The sequence below is a fragment of the Mustela nivalis genome, assembly GCF_964662115.1.
Source record: "Mustela nivalis genome assembly, chromosome: 4".
Lineage (NCBI taxonomy): Eukaryota > Metazoa > Chordata > Mammalia > Carnivora > Mustelidae > Mustela > Mustela nivalis.
The window spans coordinates 148,691,889-148,708,581 of NC_139023.1; the positions used below are offsets into that span (position 1 = coordinate 148,691,889).

Sequence of the window (16,693 nt, forward strand, 5' to 3'; positions counted from 1 at the left end):
GTTCAAAGCAAAGAACATCAACATGAATACCATCATCAGTGTTGGATCTTCTGTTTCTGGGCAAAATCACACCTTAGTCTTGTGTTCACGTCACATATGCTTAGGTCTCCCCCTACCGGCTGTTTCTTTGCTCCAACAGTTAACCGTATTCTAAATCAGAGGTACTACTAAAATACCTAATAACTAAAATTAATTTTGATCATTTTTAAAGCTGCCTGGGCTATTTATGGTGGTCCTTCATGCCTGCTATCAGACACTTGAATGCTAGGTCTGTTAAAAGTTTGGGAAATCTACCAGGCTGCATTTTCATTGAATTCACTGGAAACACTGAAGCAATTGAAATAAAACTTGCTCAGAGTCCCATCACCACACCAGCCATCTCTCAGAATCTGCACCCCTGTGCTCTGCCTTCCAGCCTGTTACTAGAAGAACTATCCATGCACCCATCAAAAGCAAATCCCTTCTTCTGTGCTCCTCTCTCCAAATGCAGGACTAGGAAGAATAGTTTTCTCTTACAATTCATCAGATTTTCACTCTCCATTGGATTATTCCCATTGGCATAAAAACTGGCTATTATTTATTATTATGTTTTATTTTATTGTGAAAGATTGTATTTATTTATTTGGGAGAGAGAGAGAGTGCATGAGTGGGGAGGGGAGGCAGCGGGAGAGGGTCAAGCAGACTCCATGCTGAGCACAGAGCCCAGTGTGAAGCTCTACCCTAGGACTCTGAAGTCATGACCTAAACCAAAGTGAGTTGTTAAACTGACTGACTCACCAAGTGTTTATTTTAATAAACACTTCCTTTGACACCATTTTCCCTGCTGCCTACTACCCCAATTCTCTGTACTTCTTGAAGACAAAATCCTTCAAGAGTTGTCTAAACTCACTGTCTCAAGTTCCTCTCTTCTCGATCTGTCATAAACCTTTCGAGACAAGCCTTCACATCTACACTTTCATATAACTCTTGTTGTCAAAGTCCCCAGGATCTTAGTTTTCAGCCCTCATCTGACTTGACCCTTCAACAGCAGCATTCGATCCAGTAGATCACTTCATCCTCCTTAACACACTTGCACTTGGCTCCCAGGTAACCACCACTCTCCTAGTTTTCTTCCCACATCCCTGGGGGTACCTCCTCAGCTTCCTTTGCTGATTATTCCTCATCTCCTCAACCTGCTAAGAATCGAATGTCCCCAAAGCTTGGTCTTTAGTCCTCTCTTTCTTTTCCACTCTTACTCTGTTTTGTAGCTTTAAATTTCATCTATGTACCTGTAACTCTCACTTGGTAGGTCCAGCCTGAACTTTTTCATGGCTTACTGCTCGCTAGGATCCCAAACATGACAAGTATGGATTGACCTCCTCACACGCCCCTGCAAAACCCCACTCTGTCAACAAGCTTCTCCATTTTAGCCAACGGCAACTTCATGGTTCCAGTCCCTTTGTCCAAAAGTTTCAGTGTCAGTCTTGATGTTGAGGTCTTTCTTTCTCTTATATCTCACATCTGGTGGATCAGGAAAGCTTGTTGAAATCTTCAAAATGTTTTCAGGTTCTGAACACTTCTCATCACATCTACAGCCTACAACCCTGACTCAAATTATAATCATTTCTGGGCTCGTTTAGTAGTTCTCAAACTTTGCTTCCCATTAGAATCACCCAGGGATCTTTAAAACCTGACTGGCTCCCACCCCTTGATATTTTTATTTAATTGGTATGATATGGGATTTTTCACTGTTCTCTAGGTGATTCCAATGTGCAGCCAACTTTGGGAATCTGTAGCATAGGTAAGAAAATAGCCACCTAATTGATTTCTCTGCTTCTGCCCATGCCCACCTCCAGGGCTATTTCTAACACAGCAAATAGAGACAATGTTATTTTACTTAAAAAAAAAAATTATGTATTTATTTGACAGAGAGAGAGAGACACAGCAAGAGAGGGAACACAAGCACCGGAGTGGGAGAGGGAGAAGCAGGCCTCCTGCAGAGCAGGAAGCCCAATGAGGGGCTCTATCCCAGGATCCTGGGAACATGACCTGAGCCGAAGGCAGGCACTTAACAACTGAGCCACCCAAGCGCCCCGAGAGAGATAATTTTAAGTTATAAATCAGATCACGTCTCTGCTAAAAAGTCTCCAACAGCTTCCCACATCATTTAGAGTAAAAGGCAAGGGCTTTTGGCCTACAGGGTCTTATATAAACTGCTCTGTCCCTGACCCACCCCACCCCACCTCATCACCTCTCTATTACACATCCCTCATTCAGTGCTCCATTGATGCTGGCTTCGTTACTTTCCCTGAACATACAAGGCACCCCCTCACCCCAGGACTTTTGCACTAACCATCATTCGCTTTACCTGAAATACTCTTTCCCTTGATATCTGCATATCAAACATTAGCTCAAATAACATATTCTCAATAAGGCCTACCCTAACCATGTTTTAAAATTTACCACTGTACTTCTACCTCACTTATTCTCTTGTGTGAGTCAAAAGAGTGATAAGGTGAATGACCATGACTTCAGATAAAGAAGAGTGGGAAACAGGCAGATATGGAATAAAAATAGAGTTGTTTGAGATGCCCAAAACTAGATACCAAGATCTAACCAGAGGTCAAATGGGGAAGCTGGCCTATAAAAGTGGAGGCAGATAGATGGTATTTATTTATTTTTAAAGATTTTTATTTGACAGAGATCGCAAGTAGGCAGAGAAGCAGGCAGAGAGAGAGGAGGAAGCAGGCTCCCTGCTGAGCAGAGAGCCCGATGCAGAGCTCCATCCCAGGACTCTGGGATCATGACCTGAGCTGAAGGCAGAGGCTATAACCCACTGAGCCACCCAGGCGGCCCTGGATAGATGGTATTTAAAGCTTTGATACTCTTGGGATCACCTTGGGAAGAGACAAGGATGAGAAGTGAAGCCTTTGCTACACCAATATTTTGAGGTGAGGTGAGGTAGAGGAGGAATCCACCAAAGAGATGGGGAAAAAAATAGAAGAAAAACCAAGAGTGTGGAGGGTCCGATCATGAAGACTTTCAAGGAAGCTAACATGTTCTTTGGTACCAGCATGACAATAAGGACAAATACTAGTGAATTTGGTTTGATGGGAAGTTACAAAACTTGGCCAAGACTGTTTCATTGTCACGGTGGGGTCAAAGACCTGGGGTTACCTCAGTTCTAGTGGGAAGAAAGGGACTGGAAGCAGCACCTGTTCCTGTCTTTATGTTAATGAAAGGAGTTCTATGTTTCTGGCCCATGAACAAAGATCACGGATGGCTTTCAGGAAAGCGTCTTCCCAAGTCCTGTCTCCAAACTCTGCAAAACTTCGTGCGTGTGCTAGTTTTTCTGGAGTTATCTTCATTGCTTTCATGATGTTTATCGATAATTTGTGCCATTCATCTGAGACTAAGGTGATTAACTGGTGTCAAAGCCTGCCCCTCAGACTGATACTCGATTCCTGTATGGTCTCTTCCAGGCTCTGATTTAGTTTCCAACACACTAGGTGGTTACCCTCAGACGATCGATCTCCCACTCGCCTTTCAGCCCCGCCTCCTTGGACGTGGCGCGTCCAGGGCTCCTCTTTAGAGACCACCTACATTCACACTCCCATCTACGCCTGCTAGCGCAGCTCCTATTCATAAGCATTGTCCGGCCGCTCTGTTATTCAGGTCGAGCTTTCCAACGCCCAAGCCCCAGCTGTCCTTTACCTTCAGCCCATCCCCTGTACCGCCCTTAAACCCCAGCAGAAACCTCCCAGGCGAGCACATTTTCCCCGCCTCCTGCAACTTCGAGAGCAGCCGCTGAGGGGCGGGGCGGGCCTTGGCGCGGGCTGTCTTCGGGGAACAGCTTTACGATACGTTGACCGTCATTTTACGACAGGCTGGGGTTGCTTTGTGGCTGTCAACTTTCCCCGAGGTCCGAGTTGGTAGCTACCCAGCGTGTGACGGCGGTTACTGCCGCGGCGGAGAAATGAAGCAGAAGCGGAAAGGTACCGAAGGGAGGGAGAGGAAGTAGAGGCAAGCAGGGTGATAGGGAAGGGGCGAACACCTAGGCGGTCAGGTGCTGAACGCTGTTTTTCCCGCGGAAATCGTCCGCCTGAGCCAGTCGCCCTGCCACCCTAGGGTCAGTCCCTGTGTCGGCTCCAGCCCCTTGCCTTCTCGTTTTACCTGTTGCGCCTTTTAAACCCAGCCTACCCTTACGGTCTTCCTTTTTGGTAGTCATTTGGTGTCTTTTGCACCGGTGGCAGGAAAAGCTGTATTCCAAGGTGTGTCCTCCAAGGAGTTAACGTGGTCGGTGGATTTAACGTGCTCTCGGGTCTCTTAATTTGCTAAAATTTGTTTTAGGATACATTTCATGTATTTTTTTCAGGTTTTTTTTCTTTTTCTTTTTTTTAAGATCTGGGTTTGAAAAAAAAAAAAAAGGAAGAGTCTGAGTTCTTGAGTTTTTTGTGGGTCAGCTATGTAGTTTTTTTCGTTTATACTACCTCCTCAGTTACCCTGGAGAAGTTCCATCTTTCGTTTTCAACAGGATGGAGTCAAATTTTCAAGTCTTTTCTCACAAGTTCTAAACATCTCTGTACACTCATCTGAGCAGTCGGTCTGATCATGATTGATGGCTATTGATAATAATAGCTACTAGTTATTGAGCCTTTGCTAATAATTTTTGAAGTTGATATCATTTCCACTGTGATGGAAAGTAGAATCATTCCCACGGGAGATTCGAAGAATTAAGTAACTTTCCCATCGCATCCCATCTATATCCCATAGGAAGTAGAACTGATGGTCAGACTGTGTGTGTGCACCCAAAAAAACACAATTTTTTCTTTTAAATCTGTCTTTGATCACTGTGCCTCTGGGCATCCACTACCATTTCTTGGAACAACAGCTCCAGTTGCCCAGGTTATTTTCAGGTGTCTTATGGCATCAAATTACATGCCCCCAGTTAGTCATCTTCTTCCTCTGCCCTACTCTTCCTCACACTGTCAGGCCAGACAGCTTCACACTCTTCCCTTAATCTATCACTAAGCCCTGCCTCTTGACACAGTTTATTATTCATCATTTAGGCCACCATCCTCCTAAACCACCTTCATCAATAACTAATATTTGAACATACTTTGGCTTTCCTATGTGTTATTTCATTTGGTTCTTGCAATAGTCTTGTCAAATGAGTATGTTTTATCCCAATTTGGCAGGCAGGGAAATGGGTGTACAGAAGTCTTTGATCTTCCCATTATCACACAGCCAGTAGGGGTTGGTTGGGATCTAGGGATGGGAGCCTAATGTCCGAGGTTTTTTTACTTAAAATCTTGTGGGGTTTTTTTTTACATTGTTGCCTTTCAAGGGCCTTTTATTTAGTATCAAATTATATGTATTCTCTTCACCTTCTGAATTATTTTTATATCATTTTCTTTATTTTATATACTTTTTAAAAACACTACTTTCATCTTTTTACTCCCAAACCTGAAAATATATAATTCTCCACTCCATTTAAATGCCTTTTTCCAGTAGTCAGTGTACCCTGTAATCTGTTTTTTATTGAACCTTATCAGAAAGCCTATATTCTTGTCAGGCAACACTTCTTCACACAAAGATAGGTAATTCCTACACCTGACATTGTTCCTTCTGAATTCCCCTCTGTTTTGCTTGTCCCCTCCTTTCCTTTCTTTAAAGACCCCTGTGCCATTTCCTCCATGAAGCCTTTTCTTACTAATTTGCTTCTCTAGTTAATTTTTTATATACTCAAGAGCTATACATTTGTGGTTTTCAAATCTTTATTTTTATCACCTGAATCCTCTTTTCCTTGCTTCAGTATATTAAAGATGCAAAAGCTGAGCTGCTTTGGTTTAATGAAGAAAGAGACCCTCCTTTTCTTTCCTTTCCTCCCTTTTCCTCTTCTGGCACCACCACCAATCCTATCTCTGTTATATTGTTCTTGAAGCGCCTTTTTGGAACTCTGGAGGGCTGAATTACATGGTTTCGAAAGCATTTAGCCTCTGATTATAGATGGACTTTTTTTTCTCTCAACATTGTATGTGTTAACTTTGTTTCATTAAGTAAGAAGCAGCCTAGTTTAGTGATAAAAGGGTGGAAGTTTTGGAGAAAAACCTGGATTCGAGTCTTAACTATGCCATTTACAATGGCATCTTAACTTTAATTTTTAACATCTGTAAAAGGGGCTAACAACATCTACTTTACAGTGTTGTGAGGTTTCGAATGAGATAAAGTAAATGAAGGGGCTCCATAACTGCCAGAGCTTTCTCGTCTATACTTCTCTCTGATGATTCCATCGTCTCTGCGCACTAGCTTTCTCTACAGGCCGGCATTATGTTTGGTGGCAGTTCCCAAGCTGTAGTCTCATGGCTTTTATCAGTGGTGGGAAACTGGCATTTTTTTGTCTTAAGGAAAGAGCTCCGCTTGGCCTGACTTGGGTAGGTGCCCATCCTTGAACCAATCTACTGTAATTGGAATGGGGTCATGTAAGAACGTGTCGGCTTCTGCTTGTCTCGTCAGCCTCAGTTGCCAGAAGGTCATGATGGTGAATAGATTATATTTTAGAGATGCATTAAGATCCTTAAGCAAGTACAGAACCAACATCCTTTGTATTACAAGGTAGCATTGCATTGCTTTGTAATATTACTTCTGTGGATACCTGGATTTGAGTTTCAGCCTTGCCACTTGGTGGCATTTTTAATGGAAAAGCAAATATTCCTGTTCTATCTACTGCATTCTGAGAGTTAGGTGAAAGAATGCATCTAAATGTCATTACAATTCTGGAGATAAAGGGAAGCTATTTTAACCACTTTGGTGCTTTCTTGTGCAATTAGGTTCTTTCTCCGCAAGTTTGTCTCTCTTCTTCCCTGTATTTATCGTTCTTACAATGTTTGTGCTTCTAAAGTGAGTTCTTCCCATGTATAGGTGAAGCAAGTTTGTTCTTACAAAAGATCTTACAAAAGATACATCAAACTGTAAACAGTGGAAGTTTGGTGTTTTTTTGTAAATTTGAGCTGTTCATCTGGGATGGTTGGAATTATTTTGGGAGGAAAAAATAAATACAAAAAACTTTACTGGGTAAAATGAATTTTTATATTGTTAAATATTATTTTTCTAGGAGATCTCAGCCCTGCTGAGCTGATGATGCTGACTATAGGAGATGTTATTAAACAACTAATTGAAGCCCATGAACAGGGGAAAGACATCGATCTGAATAAGTAAGTTGATTTATAAAACAAGGCGATCCTGTTCTTAGGTGGTAGATATTTTTATTGAAATTATAAATACTACTTGTTTTCTTTCTCACATTTTAAATTTAAATAAGAACTTAGCTTTCTGCTCTGCCCTGTCTCTCATTTATGGCAAAATTCTCTCATAGCCTAATAATACAAATAGCTTCTAATATTCATTGGGCACTTACTATGTCCCAATCACTGTTAGTAGTTTATTATATTAGTTCAGTTGGTCCTCTCAAAAACTGTGGGAGTTAGGTACTTATGTAACTGTCATTTGACAGTTGGATAATCTGAGACAGAGGAAGGTTAAATAATTTGCCTAAGAGTAAAGAACTAGTAATTGGCAGAACTGGGATTTGGAATTAGATCGTCTGTTCGTCTTAGAGCCCATGTTATCTTCTGTGCTACATCACTTCACATCCTTGTTCCCTTCCTACTATCTCAGAAGAAGCATTAACTCTCTCAAGAAGACCCTGCCTTTGGGACACCTGGGTGGCTCAGTTGGTGGGGCAGCTGCCTTCAGCTCAGGTCATGATCCTAGCGTACTGGGATCGAGTCCCACATCGGGCTCTTTGCTCAGCGGGGAGCCTGCTTCTCCCTCTGCCTCTGCCTGCCTGTGCTCGCTCTCTTCCCCTCTCTCTCTCTGATAAATAAATAAAAATTAAAAAAAAAAAAGAAGACCCTGCCTTTGGGATATCCTTGATCTAATACAACCCTTTCCTACTTTATAGCCTCTATGACCTGTTCATCTGTAGTTTTGACTTTGCTACATTCTCAGTTAAGAGTAGTCTTTTATCTCTACATCTTTTGTTTTCATTAGATATTCACTATGTAGATCTGCTATAATGAAAGGGTTTTCTTTCCACTCTTAGGTAGGTCATCAGTGATCTAATCACCACAGCATGGCCTTTTTAAGACTGTTTCCTGTTGTGTGAGATACTGCAGTGTTTTATCACTTCTTGGAATATTGCACTTAATAAATTTTTGCTAAAAGAATACATAAGTTACTTAACTGTCTTTTTTTTCCTTTTTTTTTTTTTTTTTAAAGATTTTACTTATTTATTTGGCAGAGAGAGAGACAGCAAGAGGGGGAATACAAGCAGGAGGAGTGGGAGAGGGAGAAGCAGGCTTCCTGCTGAGCAGAGAGCCACAAGCAAGGCTCAGTCCCAGGGTCCTGGGATCATGACCTGAGCCAAAGGCAGATGCTTAACCCAGTAAGCCACCCAGGTGCCCCTTAACTATCCTTTCTTGACTGAGGAGTTATATGTTACTGATTTTTCTATCCTGTCCTTAGAAGTTGCTTTTCTCTCATTGTTGGCTATACCGCTAATTATACAAAAGTCTTTTATTTCTAGAGAACATTTCTACCTCTTGTATATTTTTGTCAGTCTCTTTAATTTAGTATATCTATAGTTTATGTTAACATCTTCCTGAAAACCAGCCTCTCTGCAGATGTCCTCTTTGCTTAATTGTGTTAACCTTTACCCAGGCTTGAAACTCTAGTGTCCTCTTCAAATTGTTTTTGTTAGATCCAATTAGTATTTAAATTTTGCTTACTCTCTTCTTCTTTATGACTCTCACTTTCATTCCCACTACTAATAATCCATCCCATTTTGAACTTAATTCTGGACTACTGCAGTGGCTTATGCTTTCATCCTCTATCTCTTGCTGGGTTAATTCTTATCTTTTAACTTTTAACTGTACAGCAGTTTTCAGTATGTCCCCAACATTTATGAAATTAAATGCATATTACTCAGCCTATTATGTAAACCTTGTGAATGCCCATCTGAAAACATGCAAACATACAAACATAGAGCGTGAAACAACTATGCCTTATACCTTTGGCATACCAAGTACTTAGGTACTTTTTATGAATCATGTACTAAATTAACATCGTTTGAAAATGATGCAAGTACTTCACAATATTTTTAGATGGATTAAAATGAGAAATTAGGGTTTGCTAGCAGCAAAGAAACAAGAAACCAATAAAATAATAGAGAAAAGCAAGGAATTATTGGCTGGGCTGAAGGTTATTTCTAGGAATTAGGGGTAAAGTTATAATCGGGAAAGGGTATAGTCTTCTGAAGTGCTGATCATATTCTGTTCCTTGGAGTGCAGTAACATAAGTGTTTGCTTCATAAATGTTAAGGAATGTTTATATGTTTTATGTTCTGTTTTTTATGTATACACTACTTTATATTAGAAAAAATTTTAAAACACTAAGAATATATGTACTTTATTTACTATTCAGTTCTGCTCACCTTTCCTTTAAATTATTTTTTGTTTGTTTGTCTGGTCTAAGACCACGGCTCATAACCAGTCATGATACCCACCCTCCCACCCACCCAGGAGATGTTTCACAATGTCAGGAGACATTTTTAGTTGTTAACAATGGAAAGTAGGGTGCTGGTGGGTAGAGGCCGATGAAGCTGCCAAAAATCCTACAGTGTAATAAACAGTCCCTTACAACAGAATTAATCCCAGATGCTGTAGTGTTGAGGTTGAGGAAAGGGTGGAACCCTTGAAAGCCAGAGCACTTTGTTGAATGAGGCCTACCTTGTGTCACTGTCCTGCCACCCTTCCCTTTAGTCATCTTGTTTTCTTTCTGGTACTCCAGGCTAAGAGAAGAAGTCGTTGATATGATTTCCTGATTTTCTTCTATTTTTCTGATACTCACAAATGTTAAAGCCACTGTTGTCATCGCATAGGGTGACAGGAGTTGATGATGTCATCTGTAGGTCATTCTTTTGGTAGTTTCAAGTTTATGCCTTGAAATACTATGATTTTGATAATGCTAGGTGCTTTACTTCCAGGGTGAAAACCAGGACAGCTGCCAAATATGGCCTTTCAGCACAGCCCCGCCTGGTGGATATCATTGCTGCTGTCCCACCTCAGTATCGAAAGGTCTTAGTCCCCAAATTAAAGGCAAAACCCATCAGAACTGCCAGTGGGGTGAGTAGTTTGGTTCATGAAATATTGATTGTGTATCTCTTCTGCCAGAAATCCTTGCCTCCATGTAACATCCTAGATTCAGTTTAATAAAATCCATGTATTATGATTTGTGCTGCAGTAGAAACACGTGCAGAATGTTATGAGGTCATGGTGAGGAAAAACACTCATGCTTAAAGGAGTAGATGATATTCTGATGGCCATAAAGGTATAAATTGAGACATGGTGACTATCTCAATATGATAAATATTGTTGGCCATTTTAAGCTCATGGCTTTCGATACAATTGATACTTTTAAAAGGTACTTTTATTTTTAAAAGATTTGGTTTGTTTGAGAGAGACAGAGAGAGAGCACATGAGCAAGGGAAGAGGTAGAGGGAGAAGGAGAGAATCGGGCAGACTCTGTGCTGCGTGCAGAGCCCGATACTGGGCCCAATCTCACAGTCACGACCTGAGCTGAAATCACGAGTAGGACTCTCAACAGACTGAACCACCCAGTCACCTCTTGTACCTTTGAAAGGTAATTAATAGTACAAAGGCATTCTGTATATGGTATTTGTGAAGTAACTGACATCGTGGGAAGCACGATGTCCCTGAAGTAAAAGAGACTAGGGAAAGCCCAAGAGAAAGCATGGCACTCACTTGACATATAAATGATGCCCATATAAGCTGAGAAGAGTAGGCTTGAAAAATAATGGGACCAAAGGCACAAGGAACTAAGGCACTAAGAGGTGTTATAAGAGTATGATGTGTGGGGCGCCTGGGTGGCTCAGTAGGTTAAAGCCTCTGCCTTCTGCTCGGGTCATGATCCCATCCCAGAGTCCTGGGATGGAGCCCCGCAACAGGCTCTCTGCTCGGCGGGGAGCCTGCTTCCTGCTTCCTCCTCTCTCTCTGCCTGCCTCTCTGCCTGCTTGTCATCTCTCTCTGTCAAATAAATAATTAATAAAATCTTAAAAAAAAAAAAAGAGTATGATGTGTGCAGGGAACAGTTAGTATCTCAGATTGACTGGGGTTGATAATTGATTTGAGAAAGCAGTAGAACATTAGGGTAAAGAGTTAGTTTGGGAATGAGCTTGTAAAAGATCTTAAATGTCCTGTAAAGAAGCTGGGTAATAGGAACCTGTTAAAGATATTTGAGGAGGGGCACCTGGGTGGCTCAGTGGGTTAAGCCGCTGCCTTCGGCTCGGGTCATGATCTCGGGGTCCTGGGATCGAGTCCCGCATCGGGCTCTCTGCTCAGCGGGGAGCCTGCTTCCCTCTCTCTCTCTCTCTGCCTGCCTCTCCATCTACTTGTGATTTCTCTCTGTCAAATAAATAAATAAATAAAATCTTTAAAAAAAAAAAAAAAAGATATTTGAGGAGAGTGATAAGAACAAAATAGACTTCCAGGAAATTAATTTGGATCCAAGATGTGGAGTAGCTTGCTGCCAAAAAGACCAGTTAGGATACTCTTGGCTTGATCAAGGAGTAAGGTTAAGAGCTAGAATTAGGGTAGAGGCTTTAGGATAAAAAAGATGAGTGTGAAAGATAGGATCTGGACCCTCTTAAAACATGATCTCCAGAATTAAATTGTGTGTGTGTGGTATGATCATAGAAATTCAATCTGTTATTTGGATAGGAGTATTATACTTGGTAATAACAGTTTATGTTGACTTGTTTGGTAGTCTTCTCTCCTGGATCATATTGCGTTTGTAGTTAATTAAACCCTAAAACTTTCATATACAATGTATCACCAATCCTGGTCTCTTCTCCCTGTACTTAAGTGGTTTTTTTTTATTTATTTGTATCTAGTGTAAAGGTTTCTTTAAGAGAAATTAATACCGTTGAACAACATGGGTTTGAACTGCATGGGTCCACTTACAGGCAGATTTTTTTCCCATAGGTACAGTACTACAGATGTATTTTCTTTCTTTCTTTCTTTTTTTTTTTAAAGTTTTTATTTATTTATTTGACAGAGAGAGAGATCACAAGTAGGCAGAGAGAGGAGGGGAAGTAGGCTCCCCGCTGAGCAGAGAGCCCAATGTGGGGCTCGATCCCAGGACCCTGAGACCATGACCTGAGCTGAAGGCAGAGGCTTAACCCACTGAGCCACCCAGGTGCCCCTACAGATGTATTTTCTTTATGATTTTCCTGAAACTTCCTTTTTGTGTAGCTTACTTTATTGTAAGAATACAGTGTATAATACCTATAGCATGCAAAGTATGTATTAATTGATGGTTTCTGTTACCAGTAAAGCTTCTGATCAACAGTAAGCTATGAAAGTAATTAAGTTTCTGGGTAGTCAAAAGTTATATGTAGATACTCAACTGAGTTGAGTGGTTGTCATCCCTCAACTCCTGCTTGTTCAAAGGTCAACTATATTTTCAAACCCCTTACCTCCCATTTTTCCCCTCAGGGCAAGCACTTTTAACTCTTAGCTGATTTCTTGGTGTCTGCTTCCATATCCCCAGATAACACACTCTGTAGATAAGCCTTGATGTTTCGTTTTTCAGCATTATGTATGAGCTTGCCACTATGGAAGACAAAACCTTATCAAACTTTCAACCTAATAAGCCTGGCTTCCATGACACCATTCTCTCTCTTCTTTTCCTCCTACCTCTGATTACTTTGCTTTCTTTAAGGTCTATTCTTGTTCTGCTTGCTTCTAAAAATTGTTGTTTTCTGTGATCCAGGGTCCACTGTTCTTAGTACCATACATGCCTTCTTTGGTGATTATCCATTGACATTTCTAAGTATTGTTATATGCTGACTTCCAGCTCTGACCACTCCTCAAGCTTCAGGCATTTATCGAAGTGCCTGTTAAACATCTCTCTTTTGACTGCCTGTATACCCTCAAGTATAACATAACCAAAACGAACCTCAAACTTGCTCATGCATCTTTTGTCTCCATCCTAGTCCATGGTGCCTCTGTCCATTCAGTTTCCAAAAGATGTGAAATGCATTGTCCATTCCAACCACCAATGGTAGTAATATTTTGGCCTTCATTATTTCTTGTTTAGATTATTTTGGTCTTTTCCTAACTAGTCTGCTTTTTCTTACCTGCACCAAATCCATCTTTGACAGCGTCACAGAGTGAATTATTAAAAATATCAGAAGTACAGGGAGAGGTTAGAAGATGACAGAGTAGGAGGAACCTAGGCTCACCTCATCCCACAAATATAACTAGGTAACTATCAAATCATCCTAAATACTCCAGAAATTGACCTGAATAATTGCAGAACAAACTACACAACTAAAGGTAGAGAAGAGGCCACGCTGAAGAAGGTAGTAAGTGTAGAGATACAGTTTGGGAGAGAAAGTTATCATGCCACTGTGGTTGAGAGTGAGCCGCAGTGACAGAGAAGGGTGAGAGACAGACTAACACTGTCATACCAAGGAAGACACAGGGAAAATGAATCCCCATAGCAATTGGCTTGGCAAGTTAGAGGGGCTGAATTTTGGGAGTTCTTGCTACCAGCGGACATAAAGTCTGGAATTTTAAAGGTCAGTGGGCTTGGCTACGATAGAGCCCAGAGGGCATTGCACTGCTCTTATAAGTTAGGCAAACAACCTATGACATACAGTGTATAAACAGTAATCTGAAGAGCACCTGGAACACACAGTGCAGAGGTTATTTGCTCATCTCAAGAACACATCCCAGAGAAGTAGAGTTCAAGGAGAGACCCTTCCATGAACAAGGAACTAACAGGCACCATTTCCCTCCTGCACACGGAGCACACGGCCACCGTGGGAATCAGTGTAGTGCCCACACTTGCTACCTAACTTGCTTATACCAACCTTACTTCAAGTGCCTTTTCTCCTATGGAACTGCTTTTCTCTGCCATGCTTGCCTCAGTCCCAACTTGGCCAGTCCCCTCCCCAGAAGACAGATCCAAAGTCCTGCTTACACTGTGTCTCCTGACTCAGAAGTTTTGTGGAGCCCCTGTTCAGATAGCAGTGGTGACAGGTCTCATTCACAAGCTGACCAGAGCACACGTAGTTAAAATGTACTATATTCAGGTCAGGGCCAAGCACTACTCACAAAAGGCAAAGAGAGCCTTTGAAGATGACTTGCCTAAAGGGTAGATCAGCTAGGATAAAACAGCAAGCATGTGCACCACACATTGGTGACATTTCCAGAAGCGCCAGGCCCTGCGGAGCTGGGTACAGTACACAGTAGTGCAGTACAGGACTTTTTCATAAGGCCATAACCCTCAACAGGAGATATAGCTGACTTTCCTAACACACAGAAACAGGCACAGAGACTTAGAAAGAATAGGACAGAAAAGGAAAGAAAGGAAAAAGATAAGGCCACAGCCAGAGATCTAAGTGAAGCAGATATAAGTAACATGTGTGATGGGGTACTTAAAGCAATGATCAAAAGGATACTCTCTGGACTTGAGAAAAGAGTAGAAGACATGAGTAAAGTACTTAAGACAGAGATAAGGAATAACGTAGTAGAGATAAAGAGCTCGATAAATTAAATGGGAAACACACTTGATGGACTGAATAGCAGGATGGAAGAAGCAGAGGACTGAATTAATGACCTATAAGATAAAGTAATGGAAAATAATCAAGCTGAACAAAAGAGAGAAAAAAGAATTATGAAAAATTGGAGTAGAGTTAGGGAACTCAGTGGCTCCATCAAATATAATAACCTTCATATTATAGGTGTCCCAGAAGAGGAAGAGAGATCAAGGGGGGTGGAGAATTTATTTGAGGAAGTCATAGCTGAAAACTTATCTAATTTGGGGAAGGAAACAGATATCCACATCCAGGAGCAATGTGAACATCCAATAAAAGCAACAAAAGCAGATCCACCCCAAGATGTAATGTAATTAAAATGGCAAAAAGTAGTGATTAAAAAAAAAAAATATATATATATATATATATCTTAAAAGCAGCAGAGGATAAGAAGACAGTTCAAAAAATGGGAAACCCCCCATAAGGCTATCAGTGGATTTTTCTGCAGAAGACTTGCAAGGCAGAAGAGAGTGGCATGATATATCCAAAGTGCTGAATGGAAAAAATCTTCAGTCAAGAATACTCTATCCAGTAAGGCTATCATTCAAAATAAAAGAGTTTCCCAGATAGGGGTGCCCAGGTGGCTCAGTTGGTTAAGACTGCCTTCGACTTAGGTCATGATCCTGGAGTCTGTGGATGGAATCCTGCTTTGGGCTCCCTGATCAGCGGGGAGTCTGCTTCTCTGACCCTTTCTCATACTCTCTCTTACTCTGTCTTTCTCAAATAAATAAAATCTTAACCAAAAAAAAAAAAAAAAAAAAAAAGAGGACTCTTGGAGTGGAAAGGAAGATCAAAAGTGACAATATGAAGGTAGAAAACAACAAAAGCCGTAAAAGTGAATATTTATGTAAAAAATTTGGTTATGTAGAAAATCACAAAATAAAAGGATATAAAATATAACACCATATAGCTAAAACATAGGGAGGAGAGGAGTAAAGAATGGGTTCAAACTCAAACAGCCATCAACTTAATATAGATGGCTATATGCATGCAAACCTAATGGTATCCACAAATCAAAAAATAATAGGTACGCCAAGAATAAAAAGAAAGGAATCCATATATATCACTAAAGAAGACTAGCAAACCATGAAATAGAAAAAGAGAAGAAAGGACCAGAAAAAACATCAGAAACAACCACAAAACAAGGAATAAAGTGGCAATAAATACGTATCTATCAATAATGACTTTGAATATAAATGGACTAAATTCTCCAAAAGACACAGGGTGACAAAATGAGTTAAAAAACAAGACCCACCTATATGCTGCTTACAGGAAACTCATTCTAGACCAACTGACACCTGCAGACTGAACGCGAGGGGATGGAGGAATATCTCTCATGCAAATGTGTATCAAAAGAAATCCAGAGTAGTGATACTTATATTGGACAAAATAGACTTTTTAAGGGCGCCTGGGTAGCTCAGTGGGTTAAGCCTCTACCTTCGGCTCAGGTCATGATCTTAGGGTCCTGGGATCGAGTCCCAAGTCGGGCTCTCTGCTCAGCAGGGAGCCTGCTCCCTCCTCTCTCTCTGCCTACCTCTCTGCCTACTTGTGATCTCTCTGTCAAATAAATAAATAAAATCCTTTAAAAAAATAGACTTTAAAACAAAGACAGTAATAAGAGACAAAGAAGGACACTATATAATAATAAAGGGGACAATCCAACAGAAGATAAAACAATTGTAAATATTTATGCACCCAACATGGGAGCATCCAGATACATTAAACAGTTGATAACAAACATAAATGACAAACCATAGTAATGCAATAATAACAATAATAACACAGGGCTTTTCCAGCCCCCTTAAATTGATGGGCATATCATCCAACCAGAAACAAGGAAATAGTAGCTTTCAATGACACATTGGACTAGATGGGTTTAACAGATATATTCAGAACATTCTATCCTAAGATAGCAGAATACACATTTTCCAGAAAAGATCACATATTAGGCCACCAAAAAGCCTCAGCAAATTCAAGAATATCATACCATGCATCTTTCCTGACTAGAAGTCAACCACAAGAAAAGATCTG

General features: G+C 40.8%; 1 protein-coding gene across 1 annotated transcript in view; it reads left to right on the top strand.

Moving 5' to 3' along the window:
- The first annotated feature begins 3,859 nt into the window (after positions 1-3,859).
- Positions 3,860-16,693, top strand: part of ELP3 (elongator acetyltransferase complex subunit 3) — a 104,306-nt gene continuing 91,472 nt past the window's right edge. Inside the window, exons 1-3 of the mRNA XM_082726843.1 lie at positions 3,860-3,974; positions 7,094-7,193; positions 10,025-10,163. Coding sequence (XP_082582969.1) covers positions 3,956-3,974; positions 7,094-7,193; positions 10,025-10,163 — 258 coding nt within the window. The 5' untranslated portion in view covers positions 3,860-3,955. The remainder of the gene's footprint in view (positions 3,975-7,093; positions 7,194-10,024; positions 10,164-16,693) is intronic.